Consider the following 27,030-nt stretch of genomic DNA (forward strand, 5'->3'; position numbering starts at 1 on the left):
TGTAAAAATCCTCCGTGCGTCACCTATTCATCCCTCCTTCCCCACTAACCTCTGGCAACCACTGATCTTTTTATTGGCTCCACAGTTTTGCCTCTTCCAGAATGTCATGCAGTTGGAATCATACAGTATGTAACCTTTTCAGATTGGCTTTTTTCACTTAGTAATATGAGTTTATGAGTTTAAGGTTGTCTTATGTCCTTTGTTTTTTTTTTGGTCATATGTCTTTTCATGGCTTGATAGCTCATTTCTTTTTAGTGCTGAGTAATATTCCTTGTCTGGATGTACAACAGTTTATTTACCCATTCACCTACTGAAGGACATTTTTTTTTTTTTTTTTTTGGCCTTGCTGAGCGGCTTGTGGGATTTTAGTTCCCCAACCAGAGATTGAACTGAGGCCCTCAGCAGTGAGAGTGTGGAGTCCTAACCACTGGACCACCAGGGAATTCCCCTGAAGGACATTTTGGTTGCTTCCAAGTTTGGTAAGTATGAATAAAGCTGCTATAAACATCCATGTGCAGGTTTTTGTGTGGAAGTAAGTTTTCAACTCTTTTGGGTGAATACCAAGGAGTGTGATCACTGAATCATATGATAAGAATATGTTTAGTTTTGTGAAAAATCACCAAACTGTCTTCCAAAGTAGCCCACCAGAATGTTCTGTGTTCCCACCAGCACTGACTGAGAGTTCCTGTTGCTCCACATCCTCACCAGCATTTGTTGTTGTCAATGTATTGGATTTTGGCCATTCTAATAGGTGTGTTGTGGTATCTCACTGTTGTTTTAATTTGCAATTCTCTAAGGACATATGATGTTGAACATCTTTTGATATTCTTATTTGCCATTTGTATATCTTCTTTGGTGAGGTGTCTGTTCAGATCTTTTGCCCATTTTTAATTGCGTTGTTGGTTTTCTTTATTTTTTTTTAACTTATTTATTTTATTTTTGGCTGTGTTGGGTCTTTGTTGCTGCGCACGGGCTTTTCTCTGGTTGCGGCGAATGGGGCTACTCTTCGTTGTGGTGCACAGTCTTCTCATTGTGGTGGCTTCTCTTGTTGTGGAGCACAGGCTCTACACGCGAGGGCTTCAGTAGTTGTGGCACACGGGCTCTAGAGTGTAGGCTCAGTAGTTTTGGTGCACGGGCTTAGTTGCTCTGTGGAATGTGGGATCTTCCCAGACCAGGGCTTGAACCTGTGTCCCCTGCATTGGCAGGCGGATTCTTTTTTTTTTTTTTTTTGTGGTACGCGGGCCTCTCACTGTTGTGGCCTCTCCCGTCGCGGAGCACAGGCTCTGGACGCGCAGGCTCAGCGGCCATGGCTCACGGGCCCAGCTGCTCTGCGGGAAGTGGGATCTTCCCAGACCAGGGCACGAACCCATGTCCCCTGCATCGGCAGGCAGACTCTCAACCACTGCACCACCAGGGAAGCCCATGGCAGGCGGATTCTTAACCACTGTACCACCAAGGAAGCCCTGGTTTTCTTATTGTTGAGTTTTAAGTGTTCTTTGTATATTTTGGGTAACAGTCGTTTATCAGATATGTCTTTTGCAGATATTTTCTCCTAGTCTGTGGCTTGTCTTCTTATTCTCCTGATGACCAGTCGATTTTTGACAAGAGTGCCAAAACGACTCAATGGGGCAAAGAATAGTCTGGAACAACAGGGTATCCTCATGCAAATAAATGAAGTTGGACCCCTACCTCACATGACATACAAAAATTAACTCAAAATTGACCAAAGACCTAAATGTAAGAGCTGAAACTATAAAAATGCTGTTGGGACTTTGTTAAATTAACATTTGTTAAGTGGAGCCCTGAGGGTGTTGGGTAAGGAATCTCTGATCAACAAAAGACCAGGAAGGAATTGACAGAGAAGTTTGTTACAGGTTCTGGAAGAAGTACACCATACACTGTGAGGGGCCACACCAGGAGGCTAAGGCATAGTGCAGGCAGAAAGCATGGCAGGACCTGGGGGACAGGCTTTTATTAGGGTCTGCAGGTAGAGTGCTTTGGGGTTTCCAGGCTGAGTCTGGATTGGTCAGTTCAAAGCAAAAAGAGTGGGGTTCTGGCAAGCTTATCTGAGGATCACACAAGGGGCCATTCCTGGGAGGTGGGAGAGAATGCTTATCAGGAGGACAATTGAGGAATTCATATCAGGAACTTACATTATTTACCTGTGAGTCTGTAGGCTGTTATCTAGGGCATGCACTCTTGGGAGGGGTTAATATCAGTTCAAGACCCCAGCAGGCTGCGTGGCCACACAAAATGGGTCCCAAGACAACAATGTTATCTAGTAGTTTAGCTAAACTCTAAACAACCTCTTACAAGAAAACATAGGAGTAACTCTTTGTGACTGTAGATTAGCCAATGGTTTTGTAGGCAGGTAGGGTAGGAGGTCCCTGAAGGAAGAGAACCAGACATAATTTCTTGACATAACCAGATTAACTGGAACCTAAGGAATGACGGTGTTGACTTTTTCTGACCCTCGTGATCCAATCAGCTAGAGCCTGGACTCTGTCAACCTTTGCCACAATTCTAGGCTGAATTCTCCTCTGCTCAAGCCCCTTCACGAACATGTATGCACCCTCAGCTTAAGTCATCCTCAATTTTGCTGGTCAGAGAGACTCTGCTTTGGGAAATAACCCTGGTGTTCTCCTTACTTGCTGCAAGTAATAAATCCTTCCTTCTCCAGCTCCTTGACTTGGTGTTGTCTTTTGTTAGATACCCACCAAGGGGCGAATGCAGTTTTCAGGTAACGGTTTCACAAACATGACACCCAAAGTTCAAGCAACCTAAGAAAAATATAGATGAGTTGGAATTCATCAAAATTAAAAACTGGGGACTTCCCTGGGGTCCAGCTAAGACTCAGCGCTTCCACTGCAGGGGGCGCAGGTTTGATCCCTGGTTGGGGAACTAAGATCCCGCATGCTGCACAGTGCAGCCAAAAAAATAAATAAATAAAAACAAAATAAAAAACTTTTGTGTTCAATGGATACCACCAAGAAAGTTAAAAGAGGGAATTCCCTGGTGGTCCAGTGGTTAGGACTCGGCGCTTTCACTGCTGTGGCCACGGTTCAATCCCTGGTCAGGGAACTAAGATCCTGCAAGCTGCGTGGCTCAGCCAAAAAAAAAGAAGAAAAAAAAAAAAAAAAAAAAGGAAAAGATTAAAATCCACAGAACAGGAAAAATTTTGCTAATCATATATCTGATAAGGGGATTGTATCTAGAATATATAAAGAACTCTCACAACTCAACAACAAAATGATAAATAGCCCAATTTAAAAATGCACAAAGGATCTGAATAGACATTTCTTCAAAGAAGACATACAAATGTCCAATAAGCACATGGAAAGATTCTTAACATCATTAGTCTTTAGGGAAATGCAAACCAAAACCACAGTGCGATGCATCCCCTAGGATGGCTGTTGTCAAAAAGTCAGATAATAATAAGTGTTGAAGATAATGTGGAATAATTGGAACCCTCGTACACTGCTGGTAGGAATGGCAAGTTGGTGCAGCTGCTTTGGAAAACCACTGGCCAGTGGTTAAGACTCCGCGTTTCCAATGCAGGCAGCACGGGTCAGGGTAGGATCCCACGTGTCCCGCAGTGCAGCCAAAAAAAAAAAAAAAAAAAAAAGAATAAAGTGGTGATACCACCCAAATAAATCTTGAAAACATTATGCTAAGTGAAAGAAGCCAGTTACAAAAGACCAAATGTTGTCTGATTTTATTTGTATGAATAGGCAAATCTATAGAGACAAAGAGTAGATTAATGGTTTCCAGAGGGTTGGGGGGTGGGGTATGGGAAGTGACTGCTAACAGGTACAGGGTTTCTTTCTGGGGTGATTAAATGTTCTGAAATTAGATAGTGGTGATGGTTGCACAATTACGTGGATACAAAAAAAAAACCACGGAACTGTACATTTTAAGCTGGTGAGTATTATGATATGTGAATCAAGTTGTCATAAAAATAAAAGATTAAAGGACTTCCCTGGTGGTCCAGTGGTTAAGACTCTGCACTCCCAATGCAGGGGGCCCGGGTTCGATCCCTGGTCAGGGAACTAGATCCCGCATGCCGCAACTAAAGATCCTGCATGCCGCAATGAAGATCCCGCGTGCCACAACCAAGACCTGGTGCAGCCAAATAAATAAATAAAAATAATAAATATTTAAAAACTAAATAAATAAAAGATAAAGCACCAAACTGTTTGCAAGAAAGAATTCCAGGGACAGGAAGGGCTGAGTGGCCAGAGAGAGATGAAGCCTCTGGTTGGTACACAGAGGAACAGACTAAGAAGTTGGGAGACCATTGTTTTCCCCTAAACTGGCCCCTTCTGCATTGCTTGACTCAGGTAAAGGCCATTACTCTCCCAACTACTCTTAGTCACTGAGACTATGTACCTACCACATGTGACTCAGATGTCCCTACGTCCTTTTGCCTCCTGGAGCTCCCCTTTCTGTTAGCATCCGAACGACGTGGCTCAAATAGCTCCTTTATCTCAGGTATCCAGGCCCTCCCCAGCTTCCAGGAGCTTTTTTGGGGGGAAGCGGTTGAGGCAAAAGAAATCTTACATTTTTCCCATGTCATCGCTATCTTTTCCTCCACTCTTGTCCGTCTCCTGCAGCTTTTGTCCTCTCTTGTCTACATGCTAGCAGCCCCCTCCCCCAGTCTGCTATTCTCCCCAGGGCCAAATTTAGCCCAAATTCCACCGTTCAAAGTCCACCAGCATGTTGTTGCATATTACCTTTACAAAATGACCCCCATTACTCCTCACCACGAGCTGGTTTCCCAGCTCTTCCTTCTTTTTTTTTCTTTTTTCTTTTTGGCTGAACCTCTCAGCTTGCGGATCTTAGTTCCCAGACCAGGGATAGAACCCATGTCCCCTGCAATGGAAGCATGGAGTCCTAGCCACTGGACCACCAGGTGGTGGTCTCTCTTCCTTCTTTATGTCCCCCGTCCCTGGCAATGACAGTCATGTCTGTCCCCACCTGTTCCAGTCCTTACCAGGGGTGCATTCTCTCCCCAATTTCCTGTCGGCCCCTCTGCCCAAGGCTGACCCCGGTTCCTTGCACCGATCCTGTTGGACCTCCCTGGGAAGAGGAGGGCTTCTGGTTTTCCCTAGCTAGCTGCCCAACCCTTCTAACGCCCTGACCGCACTCTGAAATCTGCCAGAGCAAGGGAGGAGTGGAGCTGAAGTTAGTCCCACTGAATCCATGGTGGTGGTGTGTGTTGCTTAAACCCAGACCGTTTGATCTGCTACTATGTACATTACCCCAGGCCTCTGTTGACCTAGCAGTGGTAGGCAGGGTAAGAAATATGCATTTTGCATCTACATTTTAAAATTTGTTTACTTTAAATTAGCATATAATGTATGTTTATAAATTATTATAAGTAATTTGTATTTATTTATATTCTCTTTATTTAACCCCTTTTTGGTCCTCCCTTCTCCACGAAGATTCCAGCTCATTCAGGTTGTGCTTAGAAGAGCCAAGAAGGGGCTCTTCTCTGTGGTGTAAACACAGATTCTCTCATGAACCAGCAGCAGGAGTGGGGGGATCTTGGGAAGGTGGTGAACTGAGGATATCAGTCCCCCTTCCGGGAACCTGGGAATTTCTGTGTCCTTTCGCCAAGGTCTGTGGGTGCGTAGTTCTCTGGCCTCCTGCAATAACCACCTGTGGAGTCTCCTGCCCCATCCTCCCCCTAAAAATGGCCAAGCCAACCCGCCTCTGCTGCCAGCTGGCTCCCCACCCCCCCAAAAGCCAGGCCCCCCGGTCTGGCTGAGTTCAGCCATCTTCTTTACTGCCATTCTCGGACCTCCCTGTCCCCCGCCTGCCTTGCCCACCCACCCTGCTTGGCTGCTTGTAAAACTCGCGATACTTTGAGACCCACGCATTAGTCCTATTTCCTGAAGGCGGAACTACCCTCCTCAGCTTCACAGCACCTCCTTCCGGGAGTCTATCATGTGGTTGCCACAACGTGCTCTGGCGCGAGTCGGGGGTACTGAGGTCTGCACCAGTAACAGGCTGCTAACCGAATAGTCTTTCCACGTATCTGCCAAGTCCGCAAAGCCCGTAAGTCCCGTTACCAGCCCTGTCCCTTCTCACACCCCGGGCAGCTCTGCAGGAAGACCGCATTTTACAGACAAACTATGGAGCCTCCCTCACCCGCAGCGACCAGGTGTCAGCCCGCAGCTTCCAGCCAATGCAGCACGAGACCTTCCGGTCGCCTTTTCCCGCCCAAAGTGATGACCAATCAAAAGCGAGTTCGCCCGTTAAGGAACCGGCCAATCGCCATTGGGGTCCTGGCCTGGGGTCCGCCCCCAAAGTGGTCGGAGCCAATGGCAGTTGCGCGGCTGGCGAGCCAATCAGGACACAGCGTGTGGTGCGGCGGGTCGGCAGTTGGGCGCGTGGCGTCGGACTGAGAGGAAGTTGGATTGTAGTGAAGCCAGGTGGTGCCGCCATGGTACGGAGCGGAGGGGCCTGGGGGACGGGCCAGGACGGGCGGCAGGACCGTGGGGGACGGGCCTGGATGGGCAGCAGGACCTTGGGGGACGGCCCTGGACCGACAGTGGGGCCTTGGGGGACGGCCCTGGACCGACGGTGGGGCCTTGGGGAACGGGCCTGAACTGGCGGTGGGGCCTTGGGGGATGGGCCTGGACCTGCTGAGGGGCCCCGGGGACAGGCCTCGACGGGCGGAGGGGCCTGGGGGATGGGCCCAGGTGGCGCGGGAGTGTCCGGAATGTGCATGTCAGGGGCAGGCGCGGGGTCACTCTGCAGATGCAGTAAGCAGCCCCTGCCCTCGATCTTCCAGACTCTTCCTTCTCGAGGCAACGGTCCAGGGTTGCTCTTGAGCTCTGTCATTTGTCTCAGCTGTGCTGTGAGCTCACGAGGGCACTTACAGAAATAGGCCTTTAAATAAGAGTGAGAGAAGACTGTATATGCTGAAAAAGTTGTTTCCTCCATTAGATAGGGTTGTGAGTTGTTTGGCCGCTCCACGTGGCATGCAGCATCTTGGTTCCCCCACCAGGGATTGAACCCGTGCCCCTTGCATTGAGAACTCAAGAGTCTTAACCACTGGACTGGAAGGGAATTCCCCCTCCCTTCCTCTCTTTTTTTTAAGCAAAACTAAGCAAACAGGAATAGGTAGGCTTATATCCCCCCTTTCTCGCGCCTTGTGTTTTCATTGTGCAAACAGTCCGGCTCCCTCCGTGTCAGCATGCAAAGACCTGCGTCCTTGTTTACTGCCATGTAGTATTCCAGGGTGTTGTTCTGCGTCTTCAGCCTGTTCTGAGTCGCTGGACATGTGGATGTTTTCCAGTCTTTTATGCATGGAGTTGCAATGAAGAATCTGTGCCTGCAGTTTCCACTGGTGTAGGTGTATATGGGATACCACAAGTGAATGGTATATAGTTTCAGATTCCGTTCCATCAGCAACACACATAGGAGAATTCCTGTTTTCCCACATCAGGGTAGGCTTCTGCCTTTAATTTGTTCATTTTTATGTCCTCAGGTCATAGGGATCTAGTTAATTGTTGAATTAATTACATTAATATTTTGCACACCAATGGAACTCAGCCAACACCTCTGTCATTGTGCACATCTAAAACCTTTATATGGAGAGAGGCTGGAATGACCCCTGACAGGGCTTTACCTGGCCTGGTTCACGTCTTGCTTGTTCCCAGTTAATTGAGGCTGATGTCATCCCAGCCTCTGTGTTCTCTTCTCATCACTGCGGTAGCTTCCAAACTCTATTAAGAGTGCTAGATAATAACTACATAATAACTCACACTAACGTCTGCATTATTCCTTTGCAAAAGTTGGTTTTGAGGCTTCTCTTATTGGTTATTGAACAGCATGACATCAAGCTGCTCAAATTTTTTTTTTTTGTAGAGGTGATTTATTACAAGTATAAAGAAAAGGTATCTGCTATTACCTGACAGGTAAAAGGAAGCTTCAGGATTAGAAGAAATTTGTGCATTTCATCATTTTTTAGGAGCTGTTATTTTTAGCAAAGCCTTTGTCTTAAATAAGAAAAATACCATGGTTAATACTTTTAGAAGAGCTGTTCAGCCGTTGTTGGTTGGTATAACAGGGTCTTCTCAAGTTGAAATGCCTAAGTTCACAGTACTTAGTTTAACCAACTAAATTAGGAAACGTCTAGTGAGGGGGAGGTAGTGATGAATTGGTGTGAAGATAACCTAAACGAAATTACACTGATCTCTGGGGAAATGTTGTCCATTACAGATGCCTTTCCTTTGTGTTAGAACGGTTTGTGTCTCAAGGTGAATTTAATGGGAATTCCAGCAGTAGAAATTTTGTTTTAAATCCTACTTTATGCATCCTAGAGCCTCATCACAAAGTTGAGTACCTTTTGGAGAATCTACCCAGCCTCATAAGGGTAAATTTTTTCTGGCTCAGTATTGCAGTTTGGTTGGAATCAGAATTAGACTATCAGCTATGATTTGGCCCCTTGTCTTTCAAGGATAAGACTAGAAGCTGAATTTCTAGGCTTCCAGACCATCACTCTTAAGGGCTAGGAGATTATAAATCTGGGATGTGATCGTAATTGTATGATGAGAAGATAATACCCGTGTTTAGAATTTATCTGTCTCATGATGTGGCCATTTTGATGGCCTATTTTCTCTTCCTTCAGTTTATCTCTTTTTTTTTTTTTTTTTTGACCGCACCCCACACGGCTTGCGGGATCTTAGTTCCCCAACCAGGGATTGAACCTGTGTCCCCTGCAGTGGAAGTGCCGAGTCCTAACCTCTGGACCACCAGGGAATTCCCCAAGTTATCTCCTTTTGAATGAGCTTCAGTAGTGTGTGTAAGGAGTTTATCCATTTCATCAGTGTTGTTGAATTCATAATATTCATTTATCCCTTTAATATCCTAGTAGTTATAGCCTCTTTTTTGTTCCTGATACTGGTAATTTGTGTCTTCTCTTTTTCTGGGTCAATTTGGCCAGGGGCTTATCAATTTGATTGTTCAGCTCAAAGAACCAGGTTTTGGTTTCATTGACTTTTCTCTCTTTTTATTTTCCTGTTTTCTGTTTAGTTTATTTCTGCTAGTTATTATTTGCTTTTTTCTGCATAATTTGGATATTTGCTCTTTTTCTAGTTTCTTAAGGTGGAAGCTTAGGTCATTTAATTTGAAATTTTTGAACAAACTTTTGTGTCTAAGTTCATGAGGGATATTGGTCTGTGGTTTCCTTACAGTGAATATCTTTGTGTTTTTTTAAATTTATTTTTATTATTTATTTATTTATTTTTGACTGCGTTGGGTCTTGCTGCACACGGATTTTCTCTAGAAGCAGTGAGCGTGGGCTACTCTTTGTTGTGGTGCACGGGCTTCTCATTGTGGGTGGCTTCTCTTGTGGAGCACGGGCTCTAGGTATGCAGGCTTCAGTAGTTGTAGCATGGGGGCTCAGTAGTTGTGGCTGACGGGTTTACTTGCTCCGAGGCATGTGGAATCTTCCCAGACCAGGGCTTGAACCTGTGTTCCCTACATTGGTAGGCAGATTATTAACCACTGTGCCACCAGGGAAGTCCAGTGCCTTTGGTTTTTGTATCAGGGTAATGCTGGCCTCAGGGAATGAGTTGGGAAGTGTTTCTTTCTCTTCCATTTGCGAGAACAGTTTGCAGGGGGGAAGAAATTTTCCTCTTCTGGGTTTTTCTCATTGGTCTAATAATCTGATGACAGAAGACAGATTAACGTGAGAAAAACAAATTTAATTTTGTACATATGGAAGTCCTATAAGTATAGGATCTAAGAATTGACCAAAGCAGGCTGTTTATATACCTTTTTAGACAAAGAATCAGTAATTTATGAAGATTTGAGGAAAGAAAGGGGTTTTTGCTTGGGCTAGCAAGTTAATGAAGAAGTAACAAAGTGTGTTTATGCAGCTTTCTCAGCCTTGAATTCCCTATCTCCAGGGATCATGATGCCTCCCCATGGGAGCTTTGTTTCCTGCTTTCAGGGGAGCAAAGGGTCAGAGTGTTCTTCTTGTACCAGCTGATTCTCAAGTAACTTTTTTTTTTTGTAAAATTTTGTTTATTCATTTATTTTTGGCTGCATTGGGTCTTCGTTGCTGCTCACAGGCTTTCTCTAGTTGCAGTGAGCAGGGCTACTCTTCGTTGCGGTGCGTGGGCTTCTTATTGTGGTGGCTTCTCTTGTTGCGGAGCACGGGCTCTAGGTGCACGGCTTCAGTAGTTGTGGCATGCGGGCTCAGTAGTTGTGGCTTGTGGGCTCTAGAGTGCAGGCTCAGTAGTTGTGGCACACGGGCTTAGTTGCTCTGTGGCATGTGGGATCTTCCCAGACCGGGGCTTGAACCCGTGCTCCCTGCATTGGCAGGCACATTCTTAACCACTGCACCACCAGGGAGGTCCCTCAAGTAACTTTAATTCAAAGTAATCAATATGCCACCAGTATATTTTGGGGTGGCCTGCCCTGAGCTCCATCAAGTTTTATAGGTCATTGATTTTATGCCTTTATACACATACATGTTACCCTCTGAGTCCTATTTTAGCTGCATCCCACAAATTTTGATATGTCATGTTTTCATTTTTATTCCATTCAAAATACTTTCTAATTTCCCTTGTTATTCGTTTCCAAATATTTGGGGATTTTTCAGATACCTTTGTGTTACTGGATTTGTAATTTAGTTCAAATATTTAGAAAACATATTTTGTATTATTTGAATATGTTGTGTTAATCAAGACCTTTATTAAGAAGTGCTTGGGGGAAAAGAAGAAAAAAAAGTGCGTGGGGAATTCTCTGGCAGTCCAGTGATTAGTACTCCACACTTCCACTGCAGAGGCACAGGTTTGATCCCTGGTCAGGAAACTAAGATTCTGCGTGCCGAGTAGCATGGCCAAAAAAAAAAAAAAAAAAAAGTGTTTGCAGTTTGTTGAGTTTTCGAAAATAGCAAGTTGTAAACTTTTAATACAAATTAAAAATGAGGTTCCTAAAAACTCAAGTTGCCCAGATATGAAACAATTTAAGAACCTTTAAATATATATTGAGAAAAGCCAGGCTTTAAGAAAAACCAGGTTTGTCATTATCCAAAAGAGATGTCTTTAAGTAAAAGCCCATGCTGCATAGATAATGCAGATGGTGCTAGTGATCTGGCCAAGCACTTAAGGTCTTCAGCTTCCATCTTTTGTTCATTTCTTTTTATTTATTTATTTATTTATTTATTTATTTATTTATTTATTTATTTATGGCTGTGTTGGGTCTTGGTTGCTCCGCGTGGACTTTCTCTAGTTGTGGCGAGCGGCGGCTGCTCTTCATTGAGGTGTGCAGGCTTCTCATTGCGGTGTCTTCTCTTGTGGCGCACAGGCTCTAGGCATGCAAGCTTCAGTAGTTGTGGCATGTGGGCTTCAGCAGTTGTGGCTCGCGGGCTCTAGAGCGCAGGCTTAGTAGTTTTGGCACATGAGCTTAGTTGCTCCGCAGCATGTGGGATCTTCCTGGATCAGGGATCGAACCCGTGTCCCCTTCATTGGCAGGCGGATTCTTAACCACAGCGCCACCAGGGAAGTCCCGTTTCATTTCTTATTGCTGCAATTTCATGTTCATTCTTGTTGGATGACTAAACCAGATGTCGGTAGAGATGGTTAATGGACTTTTACCCAGCCCACCCTGCTCACTCAGTTTATCCCAGTCTGCCTTCAAGTGCTGCTACACCACTTCACAACGATATATCAATACCTCCATTTCCCCCTTCTTGGCCTTTAGGCTATTGAGTTGTTTTTTTTTAAATATACTTATTTATTTATTTATTTTTGGCTGTGTTGGGTCTTCGTTGCTGCGCGCAGGCTTTCTCTAGTTGTGACGAGTGGGGGCTTCTCTTCGTTGTGGTGCGTGGCCTTCTCATTGCGGTAGCTTCTCTTGTTTCGGGGCTCGGGCTCTAGGGGCGTGGGCTTCAGTAGTTGTGGCATGCAGGCTCAGTAGTTGTGGCTTGCGGGCTCTAGAGTGCAGGCTCGGTAGTTGTGGCGCACGGGCTTAGTTGCTCTGTGGCGTGTGGGATCCTCTTGGACCAGGGCTTGAACCCGTGTCCCCTGCAGTGGCAGGTGGATTCTTTTTTTTTTTTTTTTTTGCGGTACGCGGGCCTCTCACTGTTGTGGCCTCTCCCGTTGCGGAGCACAGGCTCCGGACGCACAGGCTCAGTGGCCATGGCCCATGGGCCCAGCCGCTCCGCGGCATGTGGGATCTTCCTGGACCGGGGCACAAACCTGTGTCCCCTGCATCGGCTAGCGGACTCTCAACCACTGCGCCACCAGGGAAGTCCTATGCTATTGTTTGTTGTATGTTACTTCTATATGAGTTGTAAACCCCACAATAATAAATCTTTATTTTTGCTTTATTGTTCAATTATTTTTTTTTCAGTTTTTAACTTTATAGCATTACCTTAAACGTGTAAAGAGTTAATCTTATCACACTACACATGGCTGAATTTATTAAAGATAAAAATCACAAATGAGGGCTTCCCTGGTGGCGCAGTGGTTGATAGTCCGCCTGCCGATGCAGGGGACACGGGTTCGTGCCCCAGCCCGGGAAGATCCCACATGCCGCGGAGCGTCTGGGCCCCGTGAACCATGGCCGCTGAGCCTGCGCATCCGGAGCCTGTGCTCCGCAACAGGAGAGGCCACAACAGTAAGAGGCCCACGTACCACAAAAAGAAAAAAAAAAAATCACAAATGAGTGACACAGTTACTTGCTACATATTCTTCCCATTACAACGGACAGTTTCATTAATCATACAGTGTATTTTATTATTAGAAGCTATAAAGGAGATCAAATCTCTAGTAATTTTTCTCCTTCTCTTTGATTAGTGTGTTGTTTCAGTGTGCAGATAAAATATAGTGTTAGTCACCAAGAGTCTCATGAGACTTTCGTGTTTCCAGTAAGAATATCTTTGTTTATTTGCAATGTAAAAATTCCCTATATCATTCTCTAGATCATGCATCATTTTCCATTTATTTGGTCATCAGATCAGGTAAAAAGTCTGTGTGCACCAATTTGCAGAAGTGGTCATCCAGAAGTAAGTGCTGGGCTCAATTATATTTTTAAAATATGGTATAAAGTCTTTTATATTTGCCCACATATTTAGCAGTTTTGTCATTCTTCAGTCCAATTTTGCAGTTACAATTTTCCATCTAGTATGATTTTCCTTCTTCCTGGAGAAATTCCTTTACCATTTTTTTTTTTGTAGTGGTGACTACTACTCTCAGCTAATGATTAATTCTCTCAGCTTTTGAATGCCTGAAAACGGCTTCATTTTGCCTTTTATTTTAGTTCTGTTGAGGTATAATTGACAAAGTATTCACTGAAAGTGTATAATTTGACAAGGTTTAATATTTATTAACATCTTGATTATCCATGAAATCATCACCTCAATCAAGATAATGAACATATGCATCACCCCCCACAATTACCTGGTACCCCTTTGTAAATCCTCCCTTCTGCCTCACCCCCTTTCCCTCCCCCACTAATCCACATTTCTGTATTTTCTAGGATTTTATATGAATGGGATCATTGAGTTAATTTGTTGTTGTTCGGATTCTTTCACTCACTATAATTATTTTGAGATTCACCCATGTTGTTGCAACACAGTTCATTTTTATTGCTGAGTATCTCCTTTTTTGTGTGTGGTAAACTACACATGACAAAAGTTACCATTTTAACCATTTTTAAGTGTATAATTCAGTAGCATTAAGTACATTTACATGCTGTATAACCATCAGCACTATTTCCAGAACTTTTTCATCATTCTCAAATGTTCTTAGTATATAATCTGCTGGGGAGTTTTTGTTTTTTAGTTTTTATACAGTTTTTTTAAATAAATTTATTTATTGATTTACTTATGGCTGTGTTGGGTCTTCGTTGCTGTGCACGGGCTTTCTGTCATTGGGGTGAGCCGGGGCTACTCTTCGTTGAGGTGCGCGGGCTTCTCATTGTCGTGGCTTCTCTTGTTGCGGAGCATGGGCTCTAGGCACATGGGCTCAGTAGTTGTGGCTCGCGGGCTCTAGAGCGCAGGCTCAGTGGTTGTAGTGCACTGGGCTGAGTTGTTCCGCGGCATGTGGGATCTTCCCAGACCAGGGCTTGTACCCATGTCCCCTGCATTGGCAGGCAGATTCTTAACCACTGTGCCACCAGGGAAAGCCCTTTTATACAATTTTTAAAGTACACTTTTCATTTATAGTTACTACAAACTATTTATAATCAGTTGTTAATCTCATCCAGTGTGTTTTTCATTTCAGACATTGTCTTTTTTTATCATTAGCAATTTGAGTTAGGTCTTTTTTATATCAAACATGTCTCTCCTTATCATGCTCATTTTTTCCTGTACTTTCCTGAGCATGTAGATATATAATAGTTATTTTAATGTCCTTGTTTACTAATTCTATCATCTGTCATTTCTGGGTCTGTTTTTATTGATTGCTTTTTCTCTTCATATGGTAATATTGTCCGACTTTTCTAGGTTTTATTTTTTAATTTTCTGGTGTATATGGTAAGTTTAGATTGGATACCAGACATGAATTTTACATTATTGGGTGTTAGATTTTTTTGGCTGTTCTTTCAACTGTTTCTAGGCTTTTGGGAGGTTGCTATTAGTATACCTGGGAACAATTTGATCCTTTTGAGGCTTGCTTTTCAGCTTTCTTAAGTGGATTCAGACCAGCCTTTAGGGTTGGCCTCACTTGGCCCCACTACTGAGGACTCCACCCAGTGCTCTGTGAGTTAGGATGTCTTTCTGCCATGGCAGGTGTGAGCTCAGGGGTCCCTCCCCACCTGTGCTGAGCAGCCCACAGTGGGGACTCGGGACCCCCCTGCTGATCTCCCTGAGCTCTCTCCATGCAGCTGTCTCTCCTCCAGATAGAAAGCCAGCACCAGGCTTTCTAGCTGCCTTGACCTCTCTCAACACAGGATTCTCTCTGCTCACCTCAGGGAGATCCCTGGGTTTCTCCTCTCTCAGCTGCAGCCTGGACGGTCCCCAGCAGCCTTCTGGGGCATCTGTAGGGCTTGCTTTGTTTCCGTGCTCTAAGGAATCACTTGCTGTCTTCTGCTGCCTATTGTCTAATGACTGAAAAGTGTTACTTCATGTTTTTTTTCTAAGCCATTGCTAATATCAGGTTGGTAAATACAGCCTTAGGTGGAAATAAAATGGCTTGACTGCTTATTTGTATAATTTTTTTTTAATTTATTTATTTTATTTTTGGCTGCATTGGGTCTTTGTTGCTGCATGCAGGCTTTTCTCTAGTTGTGGCGAGCGGGGGCTGCTCTTCGTTGCGGTGTGTGGGCTTCTCATTGCGGTGGCCTCTCTTGTTGCGGAGCACGGGCTCTAGGTGCACGGGCTTCAGTAGTTGTGGCACACGGGCTCAGTAGTTGTGGCTCACGGGCTCTAGAGCACAGGCTCAGTAGTTGTGGCGCACGGGCTTAGTTGCTCCGCGGCATGTGGGATCTTCCCAGACCAGGGCTTGAACCCGTGTCCCCTGCATTGGCAGGCGGATTCTTAACCACTGCGCCACCAGGGAAGGCCTTGTAAAAATTTTTAACGTTTTTTATTGATTGCTGGGAAGATGTTTTATTTACTTGTTTGTTTATTTATTTATTTGGTTATGCTGGGTCTTAGTTGTGGCAGGCAGGCTCCTTAGTGGCGGCTCGCCGGCTCCTTAGTTGTGGCAGGCGGGCTCCTTAGGTGTGGTATGCGAACTCTTAGTTGTGGCATGCATGTGGGTTCTAGTTCTCTGGCCAGGGATCAAACCCGGGCCCCCTGCATTGGGAGTGTGGAGTCTTAACTGCTGTGCCACCAGGGAAGTCTCGCTGGGAAGATGTTTATAATGGCTGTATGCCTTTTCACAGTTCAAGTGTGTCTCCATCCATGCTCAGACATAAAATGACCATTGGAAGCTCATGGGACAATAATGTCTGATAAGACGTTAAGAAGCCAAAAGATTTTAGAGATATTAATTTAAGACGTTGGGTCTCATTTGCGTGCCACATAGTGACAACTGCCTTGAAGCTGAGGGGCCTCACGTGTATATTCTCGTTCCCAGCGTGAGTGCATCTCTATCCACGTGGGGCAGGCGGGGGTCCAGATCGGCAATGCCTGCTGGGAGCTCTACTGCCTTGAACATGGAATTCAGCCCGACGGCCAGATGCCAAGCGACAAAACCATCGGCGGTGGGGATGACTCGTTCAACACGTTCTTCAGTGAGACTGGGGCTGGCAAGCATGTGCCCAGAGCCGTGTTCGTGGACCTGGAGCCCACCGTGGTCGGTAGGTACCCTTAGACTTAGAAGGGGAAGCACAGAACCTTTGCTGGGTTCCTCCAGATCAGAAGCCCGAGGTAGTTTCCAAGGGGAGCTGCCAGGAGAGAGCACCTTTCAGTGGCGGCCACCCAGGAGAGAACAGAATGTCACCTTGGAGCCCGTGAGACCCAGGCCACAGAGGGCGCCCGGCAAAAGTCACGCTGATGTCTAGTATGTCAGGGCCATTTCAGCAACACCCCGGGTGTAGCTGTGGGTGTGAACAAAACATGCACGCGCAGAACCGCCTGTGCGGTGTGAGCATTCCCTCGCCTTTGGGAACTGGCCACACTGGCATTTGTTCCTCGGGTTGACTGGACCTTCCCGGAGCCATAAACAGCAGATGAGGCATGTGTATCACACGGAGACCTTTTCTGTGAGACGCTGACGCTGCTGGCCTGCAAGGCACAGCACGTGCCTGTAGAAGTGAAGGTTTCCCCGGACCTGGCCATCCCAGTGAGTCAGCGACCGTCCTTAGAGTCTCGGGCACGCTGTCCTCTCTGCAGATGAAGTGCGCACGGGGACCTACAGGCAGCTCTTCCACCCGGAGCAGCTGATCACTGGGAAGGAGGACGCGGCCAATAACTACGCCAGAGGCCATTACACCATCGGCAAGGAGATCGTCGATCTGGTCCTGGACCGGATCCGCAAACTGGTGAGAAGGGCCCTGGGAAGGCCTCCTGGACAGGAGGGGAGGCCCGGGATCTCCCCGGGACATCACTTTGGCAAAACCCAGCAGAACCATGAGTGCAGGGTCTTCCTTTCCGGTGTGGCCGCAGTGCGTCCACGTCTGTAACTGCTAAGTGTGATGCGTGTTCCCTGTGGATGGGTTGAACCCGTATAGTGAACCTGCAGAGGAAGAGTGTGCCGTGACCGGGGCCTGTGGGGGCCCGTGGGGGTGGTGGCACGGCTCATGCGGGCGTGGCCTCACGGCCTCTGCTCTCCCGCAGGCGGACCTGTGCACGGGCCTGCAGGGCTTCCTCATCTTCCACAGCTTCGGGGGCGGCACCGGCTCGGGCTTTGCGTCTCTGCTCATGGAGCGGCTCTCGGTGGACTACGGCAAGAAGTCCAAGCTGGAGTTCGCCATCTACCCGGCCCCCCAGGTGTCTACAGCTGTGGTGGAGCCCTACAACTCCATCCTGACCACGCACACGACCCTGGAGCACTCGGACTGTGCCTTCATGGTGGACAACGAGGCCATCTATGACATCTGCCGGCGCAACCTGGACATCGAGCGGCCCACGTACACCAACCTTAACCGTCTGATCGGGCAGATCGTGTCCTCCATCACGGCCTCCCTGCGCTTCGACGGCGCCCTCAACGTGGACCTGACGGAGTTCCAGACCAACCTGGTGCCCTACCCCCGCATCCACTTCCCCCTGGCCACGTACGCCCCAGTCATCTCGGCCGAGAAGGCCTACCATGAGCAGCTGTCCGTGGCCGAGATCACCAACGCCTGCTTCGAGCCGGCCAACCAGATGGTCAAGTGTGACCCTCGCCACGGCAAGTACATGGCCTGCTGCATGCTGTACAGGGGGGACGTGGTCCCCAAAGACGTCAATGCGGCCATCGCCACCATCAAGACCAAACGCACCATCCAGTTTGTGGACTGGTGCCCGACTGGGTTCAAGGTAGGCTGGGCGGTAGCGCGTGTTTATCTTCCGCCTGCGGCAGATCCTGGGACGGGGTGCTGCCCCTTTGTGGAGGGTACCCTGATACAGGGAAGCCAGGCTTGGTCATGGATTAGTAAGTTGGGAGACAGTTCTCATTCCTTCACTGGTGTCTCTAGAACTTCCTTCCTGAGTCATCACGTGATACAGCTCTGTGAGTGTATTTTTTACAGAAATTATCTGGAGGAGTTCTTGGGTGGAAAACATAGATTGATTTAGAAATAAGGTGTTTTTTCTTATAGTAATTTTTCTTAGAATATAAATGTAGGAATTTTCTGGGCATTTTGGTAATTTATGGGGATATTTGAACTTGGGGCACTACTGTAAACTGACTGTTGTCTCTGAATTCCACTTGATTCCATCGGCATGTAAAAATTAACATCCAATTTAAGTGTCGTATGGAACGTTTGATTTACAGCACTGTCATGAATCCTTCTGTGGAGAAGTGGAGATTGGGGAGCCTATACAGTGTGTCCTGGGTTGTCCTTAGACCCATCTTGCTCCGACCTTCCACTGGACACAGGACAGAAACCTTGCTCCTTACTTGATTCCCAACCTTCCCTCTGGGAATGGAACTGTACTTCCCTGAGCCCTGCTCTTAGGGCCTCCGCTGGCTCAGACCCTCGCTGCTGCGGTGGGTTCTTACCTAGGAGTCTGGGTTTCTTCCTCTGGTCCAGGGCTCAGCACAGCTGGCCGACCCATCACCTGGTTTTGTTAATGGTTTCATGTGAGCACAGCCATCCCCGCTCATTGGCTTATTGTTGTGGCAGCTCTTGTGCTGCAAAGACAGGGTTGAGTATCTGTGACAGAGCCCCTGTGGCTCAGCAGCCTAGAACGTGTGCTGTAGCCCCCTTGACAGACCCTGTATCTCCTGCCAAAACCTCTGGTCATGTGATCCCTGGTCTGAAGCTTGGACTGCCTCTCCCTTGGTCCCAGTGCTGGGATCTCGTTCTCTCCCTCTTACTAAGCGTTCATGTGGGCCGCGTCCATGGCAGTGGTCACACAGCGTCAGGGACCTCTGACGGTGTGCTTGTCACTCTGCTATGTGTACACTGTTTGTTGGGAAAGCAGGGGGTGTGACCTGCCCTCGTGATTCTGCCACAGTTGTGTTCTCTGAATCTGCCTGGGTGGAAAAGGCTCAGCTACAGACATTAATCCCTATCTTGTTGAACCCTCTGGAGAAAATAACATATGAAGAATCCCAAGCAGTGTCCCTTCTTAGAGGGAAGATAGTCCTATCACCTGGGTACCTATCACATGTCACAGTTGCTGGGACACAGCCCCTCCAGCAGCTTGGGTGTGAGCCAGGGTGGCAGGCTCTGGGGCTCCTCTTTCCTTTCCTGGCACCTTGCCTGGCACACAGCTGGGCCCAGAGTACAGGGTGGCCCCAGCCTCCCCGGGTCACCAGTGGGCACCTCCATGCCTTCTGTTTCCACAAACGCAGCCACCATTCCTGGATTGACGGAAGCTTCACGCAGTGCCTTCTCCCCTTCTTTGGCAGGTGGGCATCAATTACCAGCCCCCCACGGTGGTCCCAGGGGGAGACCTGGCCAAGGTGCAGCGGGCCGTGTGCATGCTGAGCAACACCACGGCCATCGCCGAGGCCTGGGCCCGCCTGGACCACAAGTTCGACCTCATGTACGCCAAGCGCGCCTTTGTGCACTGGTATGTGGGGGAGGGCATGGAGGAGGGCGAGTTCTCGGAGGCCCGGGAGGACCTGGCAGCGCTGGAGAAAGATTACGAAGAGGTGGGCGTGGACTCGGTGGAAGCGGAGGCCGAGGAAGGGGAAGAGTACTGAACGGGAGGGAGCGGCTAGTGGCCCCCTGTACCCCGCCAACTGTCATGTTACAGATATTTACCTACAGTTTCTGAATTAAATCTCTGTCTCTTGTGCTCACCTGGAACACGCTCATCTGTCCACAGGAGCAGGGAGGACCCCTCTGCTGGGCCATGTGGATGGCTGTCCAGCTGCTTGGGCTGCGCTGCTGGGGTGGGTGGACCTACATCTGTAAGGAGCCTCTGCTTGTGTGACGTGACCCAAGGGCAAAAAGTCAGTGTTTCCAATCCAAGGTTTTAAAACAAATAGTTCTAGGAAAACTGAGTTAGGTTTTTCAATTGAATTTGCCATTTTTCAGGCTTCTTTATTGACGGGACAAGTGGACTAAGGTATAAAAGCTTAGAATTGGAGTTTGAAAACCTGAGGTCCATGTAAACCTGTAAAACTGGGGCAAATGTGGAAGGTCAAGACATTTTGGGGGAAAGGGTTTTACTGGATTCTCTGTGGCATGCATGACCCACAGAGGGTTAAAAGCTCTAGGTCACAGCCCTTCTGTGCTCAAACCCCTGCTGCACCTGAGCGCCCTGGGAGGGCCTCAGTGAAAAGGCAGAAGACCTGGTAATATGCACATTTTCTCACAGGCTCAAAAATGAGGTCTGGGAGGTGGGGTCACTGGTTGAAGTCACTTGGTTGGTTCAGCTGAAGCATGACGAGGACCAGCACACAGAACTAATTCTAAATCTCTGTGCCTTAATATATTCAAAAGGTAACAGAAGACATCTTGAACAGACCCTCAGGTTTTCAAAGAGGTTTATTACCAACAGGAGGAGCAGCCTGTCTGAGAGGCTGGCGGCCTGCGGTGGGCCCGTGCAAATCCTCTTGCTCAGGTGTTGCTCCGCGTGGGGCTCTTCCCCGGCCCGCCCACCTTGGGCAGCCTGGTGGCGCTGGGCTGGCGGGGCATCCTCTGGCTGGATCCTTCCCGGACACCGCGTTCTGGCAGCGTCGGGCCTCCGCCAAGGGCACCGCTGCCTTTGTTTCTCCCTGAGCAGACACAGAACACAGGTGTTAGCAACCTGGCAGAGGCCACCTCGCAACACCTATTGTCTGTGTCCCGAGAGCAGTGCCAGGGGCAGCTCGGCGTGTCGACCCCCAGCAACTGCCCTCCCCGCCAGACATGGTGACGCAGAAAGCGTGTTAGTCAGGCTTCTGGATTTGGATCTTGGAAGCTCTTCCTCATACGTTTTCCTCCCTCTCCCCTCAGTGTTCTACAAATATTCAGGTTCACTGGGTCCTATGACTGGGCTCCTGCTGAGGACGCGCCCTGTCCATGGGGCGGTCACGCTCAGGTGCAGAGCACAGCTCTGGCCGCTCCCCCACTGGTAACCTGCCAGATTTAGCCTGTCTTCTGCCCACAGCCAGGAAGGTCTGCAGTCATGCCTGGGCCAGTGCCTGTGGCATCAGCAACAGAGAGGACCCCGGGGGACAAGCGTGCCTGGGTCACAGTCCCTCCCCGCTGGGCCTGCCTCAACCTGGGCTCTCCTTTGGCCCGCAGCTCTGACCCCCAGCCTCCATCCCGGTTTAGTCCAACAGCCTGCAGTGGGGAACCGGGGGCTCTTGGACAGAAGACATGACAGTTTCCTAGGGGCTTGTTAAGTTGTTTCTGCTCACCGGCTGTCACTTGGGCAAGGAGAGGGACCTGCATTTGAGACTCAAGTCCGTGCTCTAATCCTCACACCTAGCTTCTCCCCAGGACTCCTGCAGGGATAGGATGGCCCTTCTCAAGACACTTCCTGGGAAAGTTCTTCCTCAGAGAGCAGGAGGTCTGTGCTGCCTGGCACGGGGGGTGGGTTGCAGTGGCATCAGCTTGGAACCCTAAAAGCTTGGGTTTTCCTGGCGTTGCTTCTCCCCGAGAGCCCATGTGTACTCGATTTGACAGAAGTGTAGTAGTAACGGGTTCCCCAGTGCCGGATGGAGTAGACAGGAACATGTGGTAGGGTGAAGCTGGGCCAACTCTGTCCCAGTGACTCCCGGAGACAGAAGCAAAAACATCACCCCTCATCTCTGGTACAAATGCTAATCTTCTGGTCCCCACTGACTGACCCTGTGAGTACATGGGCCCCACCACTCTGCAGGGTTTCCCAATGTGCCAGTGCCCTGCTCAGGCCATGCTTCCCCCTCCCCACCAAGGCTGAGCCAGGCCAAATCAGGTCTGTGGAGCCCGTGGCTTAGCCCCCGGTGCCGGGTGCTCCCAAAGCACAGCTCAGGTGCAGCTCCACCGCAAGCAGCAGGGCGGGTCCCAGCTGCAGGCCTCACTTTGAAGCCAGCTTTGCTTTTGCTTGCACATGTGTGAGTTTCCTCTCCCCCTCAGTGTAATGACCAGGGCCCCTCTGGACACTCAAGGATGAGAGGAAACTAGAAAAGAGCAAGTAATGTTCATCTTTAAATCTGACGAGGCCGATAAACCCTGGAAGTAAGAAACCAATGTAACTTTGAGTCATAGAAGGTGTCAAAGAAAACTATTTTAAGGATGAAAATAGCCCATTTATCCAGCTCAGTGTGATTCTTAGAACCCTAAAGGAATCACATGCTTTGGGCATTCGTGGGGAGACCCACTCAGGCCTCATTTTACACGCGGCTGTGGAGGTCAAGAAGGTTTGCAGAGCCCAGTGGACCCAGCAAGGGGCATCTGGGAGCTCGTCAGGCCTGCTCCAGCTCCCTCCTGACAGGGTTATTAGGGTCCGATGGAATGCAGTGAGGACTGGGGCTGAGCCAAGGGTGACCACAAGCTGCGGTGGGGGTGGTGGGGACATGCTCCCAGGCCTGGTTCCTGTGGGGCCCTCTTAAGGGTCAAAGACAGATAAGGGTGTCTGTTAAAAACAGTCCGGTTTACCCTCCTACCCCTGAAACCAGCTGTGGCCACTCAGTGTTGGATGCCCCCTAATGAAGCAAATGCCCCAAATTCACCAGCCCATTGCTACCCTTGACTCAGGGGGGGGCCCTGAAGTTGGAGAACCACCCAGACCCGGTAGGACCCACTCTGCCATTGACCTTTGGAGTGGCCCCCGGGATCCCTGATCACCCACTCTTAGAGCTCTGCCGCAGAGCTGGGCAGGAACGAGAATTATAGAAAGCCCCAGAGCGCTTTCTCCTGGGTGGTGGGCGCACCCCCTTATGGAGTCACAGACCAGATGGCTGCTGAGGCCAAATGTCAGTGACTGGCTGTGAGCCAACACTGAAGGCATGTTGTGTGCGGAGGGGTGGGGGGACGGGTGGGTTAGAAATGAGAGGGAAAGAATACACCACAGCCCTGCTATCTGCAAGGCCAGCTGGCAGGGTCTGGTGGCCAGGATGAGCGGGCGGCCAGGGGTGTGCAGAGCACACAGCAGGGGCTTGATCGGTGCTTCCAGAACAGATACAGACAGAACAATGCACAACACGGACTGCACGTGTGCGCTTTAACCCTTAACTCAGCCCACACTTCTGGGGAGGTGATCCCTACATGGACATGCCTGTGACTCCTCCAGGCACACGGCCCGATGCCGTGTTGGGGAGAAGCTCGGCGTGAGTGCTCTGCAGCTGTGCTGCCCCCAGAGATGGGCTGCGAGCCACCTGTGTGGTCTTTAGCTTTTTTAAGAGCCATGTTAAAAAGTAAAAGAAACAGGAAATTGACTTAAATGTTTCAATTAACCCAAACATCCAGTATGTCATTTTAGCGGGTAATCAGTATAAAAGTTATCCGTGAGGTGTCCATTCCTTTCTGGTGCCAACGCTCGGGTACCTGTCCTCATGGCTCCACACACCAGACTCCACCTTATGCTTTCTGGGGGGGACATCTTTTTATAGAATGTGTGGTTTCCCTAAACTTCAACAGCACACAACTGAACCTAACTCCACGTCCTTACGAAGACAAGCCTAACCCCCCTGAGCTCTCAGGACAGAAATGGTGAGCCTGACAGGCCCCACAGGGCACCTGGATGGCCAGGAACCCAGAGAGCGAAGCCCTTGAGTGGGGCTCCAGCCCTTGGTCTGGGTCAATCTCACTCCGATTCTGAGGGAAACCTAAGGCCAGCTGGCTCCAACGTTCCCAAACCCCCACCACGAGCCTAGACCACCAAGGTCCCCCATTGCTTACTCTGTGACAATGCTCCTTATTTTCTCTACCCAGATCCTGCCATTAACCAGGTGACCAGAGATCTGTGTGGAGAGATGCTTTGACATGCAGCCTCAGAGATCTGTCTCATTGGTGGCCTCTGCCTCTCGGCCTCAGTGTACTCCTGGCACGGCCCCTTATCTGCCCTCTACCTCCACTGGGCATCTCCCCAGGGCCTCAGTGCCCTTGTACCCTGGCTGGTGGCCGCCCAGCCCAGCAGGACCTATGGCCTGAGCACTCAAGGGGAAACGACCCTGTGGGGCCCAGTGCCCCATGCCTCTCCAGTCCCTGGCCCGGGGCTTCCTCCCCACCTCCCATCCCTCTATGCAGTGCTCCCAGCCCCGCACCCCAACACACCCTTGACTGCACCCTCTCCCTCCCTCCCCCCACACCCTAGCTCAGCCCCCTCCCAGGGGATGCAGCAGCGCACAGGACTCTGCAGCTGGTGCGAGGGCCCTGCCCCCAGCTTGTTTAACTCCTGCTACTCCAGCAAGGCCGGTGCTGTCCTTCGAGACTGGACGCCCGTCACTGTCGGTATGTCTAGCCACTGGACAGACAGCGTGTCCACCCTGCAGCCCCACTGTGCCCTCAGCACTGAGAGCAGGCCTGGCACTGAGCAAGGGAGGGAGTGGCAAAACCCCCCAGTGAGGGGATCTCTCTCCTTTAGTCCCCACGCTCCTCAGGCCCCCTGTCCAAGCTCCAGGCACTCCTGGAACAGCAAGGTGGGTGATGCAGGGAGGGCCACGTGGGAGGGTGCAGCTAGAGCTCCCATGGCATTTCACACTCTAACACACCAGCCTCATCGTGCCTGGCAGTGCCTGGAAGGCACCCCCAGCTCAGAAACCAGGCAGTTGAGGGGACCCATGGTCTGATCCTCCAGGCAACCAGTCCAGGTGGGTGATGGCATCTAAGAGGCCCAGGTGCCTGTCACACCTCAGGCTTTGCTCTCCACAGCATACCACGCTCTCCCTTCCCCGCCCCTTGGGTGTCCTCCTCTGGGCTGGGGGCAGCTCTACAGAGCGCAAGTCTCACCAGCAGAGTTAGCCTTTGGGGACGGGGTGTGGGCCTGTCCTGTGAGCGCTGCACTTGTCTCTAGTGAGCGGAGCTGTGAAATCACGCCCTCAGTCCCTAAGCTGCGGGGCAGGGATGGCTCACTGGGTCCTGCCCTTGCAGCTCAAAGCTGCTCTGGCTTTCTGGGGGCCACAGCAGTTTCCACGGAAACAGGAGAGAGTACCAACCCCCAGAGATAAACCAATAAACGCAACCTGCAAAAGGAGAGAACAGGCAGCAAGAGAACCGGAGGGAACCGGGGGGCCCCGGAGAAAGAGGCGAGTGCGAGGCAGCTGGGCCGTGGAGCAGAACTGGAGAGGCCGCAGGCTGCAGGGCCGAGGAAAAGGAGGGCCTTGCGGGGGGGGTACAGTTCTCGGCAGAGAGAAAGGAGGCTGCTGGAGGTCAGAGAGAGACACAAAGAGAGCAGACAGCGTGCATCAGTGAGGAGGCCTGCACTCCAGTGCCCAGGGCCTCTCAGGACGGGGTCACGGGCGCCCAGGGCCCAGGCACACCCACCCACAGGGCCCAGCTGCCCTCCGCCCCAACGTCAGCCCCTTCTCAGGATGCTTCTGGCTAAGGAGCCAGCCTGGAGGTTCTGCTGCATTTCAGAGGGTTTCTGGGATGGGGAGCAGAAGTAACACCCGAAGCGGATTAGAGCTCCATCATGACACCCTGGTCACCAGCACCTGCTCATCCCCCAGCCATGACCCTCCAAACTGAGGAGGCCCCTCGGGCCTCTGTACCCTGCCAGCCATGGCTTCCAGGCTGCGCCCACTCACAGCCCAAAGATGGAAGCTTCGCTGTCCAGATTCCTGGGTAGGACCTGGGCCGGGTGGGGTGCCAACAAGGGCACGCAGGAAAGCCTCTGCCCGCCCTGCTCCCTGAGGACTTCCGCAGAGGCTATACAGGTCATGAGGACAGGAACCAAAGCTGCCTTGTTCCCATGTTTGCGGGATAAAAACGTTCAGAGTAGAGATGGGGAGGAACTGGGGTCGCAAAAGTCCCAGACGAGGTCTAGCCTGCCTGGGTCTCCCACCCTGTGTCCTCCCGATCTGGAAGTGCACCCTCAAAAGTGGCAGCAAAGTCGAAGCTAGGGACGGGAGCCCAAGGGGCCAGACCTTGGATGGGCCCAGCCTGTCCTGGGACAAGAGGAACAGAAAGGCCTGCACTCACGGCCAAGCCCGCTCGGTGCCAGGCGCTGCTCCCCTTCCGCCCCCGTCCCCCTCCCCGCCGCCCAGGCCCGGCTCTGACCTCGGGTCTCAGGCACGCTGGGCGTGGGCAGGGGCGCCGCCGCGGGGTCCTGGGGCTCGCTCGCCAGCCTCTGCCCGGCGCACATGGACTTGAGCATCTGGAAGACTGCGAGGGGCGCCACGTTTAGCTTCAGCAAGTCCACCAGGATCCTGGCGAGAACACACGCTGCGGCAGTGAGCCCTACTCGCCCGGTCCGGCCGTCCCCGGGGACCCCGACTCCCCCGGGACCCCGCCTCCGCCGGGCGCTCACTTGAACACGTCGGGGTCCATGGCGCCGCCCGCCGCCTGCGCCAGCTCGAACAGCTCCATCTCCTCGGCGCTCAGCACCTTCTTCCGCCGCAGCGCCAGCTTCTGCAGGGCCGCCTCCAGCCCCGGTGGCGGCCCCGGCCCGGGCCCCGCGCCCGGCGCCGCCATCTGCGGACCGCAGAGGGTGTGCGCCGCTGGGTCCGGTTCCCGCTCCGCCCGGCCCCGCCCGGTCCGGCCCGCCGCGCCCCCTACCGGCCCGCCGCGCGCCCCTCTCCCCGCAGCGCCCACGCCATCCGGCGCTCAGACCCGGGCCCGGGCGGCTGCAGGCGTGCGTAAGACCGGGCCCTTGGAGACGGAGCTTCCCCGCGCGCTAGCCGAGGTGGCGGCACCCAGTACAGCGCGGGCATTCTGTGGGCGCTCAGTAAATGCCCATCGGGGCCAGAGCGTAACTGTTCCGCGCCGACTCCCCGGTAGGGGTCGCACCTCGAAGCCCTAACGCACCGACACGTCTTCGCGCACGCGCGCTCCTTACGGCGGATTTCCCCGCTGCGCACGCGCGTTCCGAGGCGGGCCTTCGCTTTGCGCACG

At 50.6% G+C, this 27,030-nt stretch overlaps 2 protein-coding genes and 1 non-coding gene across 5 annotated transcripts; 2 read left to right on the top strand and 1 right to left on the bottom strand.

Moving 5' to 3' along the window:
* Positions 1-351: 351 nt before the first annotated feature.
* LOC109548504 (tubulin alpha-3 chain) lies at positions 352-19,846 on the top strand. 2 transcript variants are annotated; one of them, XM_033837405.2, is made up of 5 exons: positions 352-479; positions 16,047-16,269; positions 16,805-16,953; positions 17,249-17,929; positions 19,470-19,846. In XM_033837405.2, exons 2-5 carry the CDS (start codon positions 16,149-16,151, stop codon positions 19,764-19,766), a joined length of 1,248 nt encoding a protein of 415 aa, XP_033693296.1. In that variant the 5' UTR covers positions 352-479; positions 16,047-16,148; the 3' UTR covers positions 19,767-19,846. The 2 variants fall into 2 exon arrangements, with proteins under 2 accessions (XP_033693296.1, XP_073646512.1); XM_073790411.1 differs by lacking the exon at positions 352-479 and adding an exon at positions 6,368-6,451.
* Positions 3,977-4,049, top strand: TRNAG-CCC (transfer RNA glycine (anticodon CCC)). The gene has a single exon. It is a non-coding gene; the product is annotated as a tRNA-Gly (tRNA).
* A 224-nt stretch (positions 19,847-20,070) lies between the features above and the next one.
* On the bottom strand, positions 20,071-26,935 carry LOC101316138 (mitotic-spindle organizing protein 2B). Of its 2 annotated transcripts, XM_033837404.2 has the most exons (3): positions 26,447-26,910; positions 26,197-26,345; positions 20,539-20,786 (listed from the first exon to the last, which is right to left on the bottom strand). In XM_033837404.2, the coding sequence occupies exons 1-3, from the start codon at positions 26,608-26,610 to the stop codon at positions 20,629-20,631; spliced, it is 471 nt and encodes a 156-aa protein (XP_033693295.1). In that variant the 5' UTR covers positions 26,611-26,910; the 3' UTR covers positions 20,539-20,628. The 2 variants fall into 2 exon arrangements, with proteins under 2 accessions (XP_033693294.1, XP_033693295.1); XM_033837403.2 differs by lacking the exon at positions 26,197-26,345 and having other exon boundaries at positions 20,071-20,786; positions 26,447-26,935.
* Positions 26,936-27,030: the final 95 nt, after the last annotated feature.

The sequence above is a fragment of the Tursiops truncatus genome, chromosome 13 (assembly GCF_011762595.2).
Source record: "Tursiops truncatus isolate mTurTru1 chromosome 13, mTurTru1.mat.Y, whole genome shotgun sequence".
Classification (NCBI taxonomy): Eukaryota; Metazoa; Chordata; class Mammalia; order Artiodactyla; family Delphinidae; genus Tursiops; species Tursiops truncatus.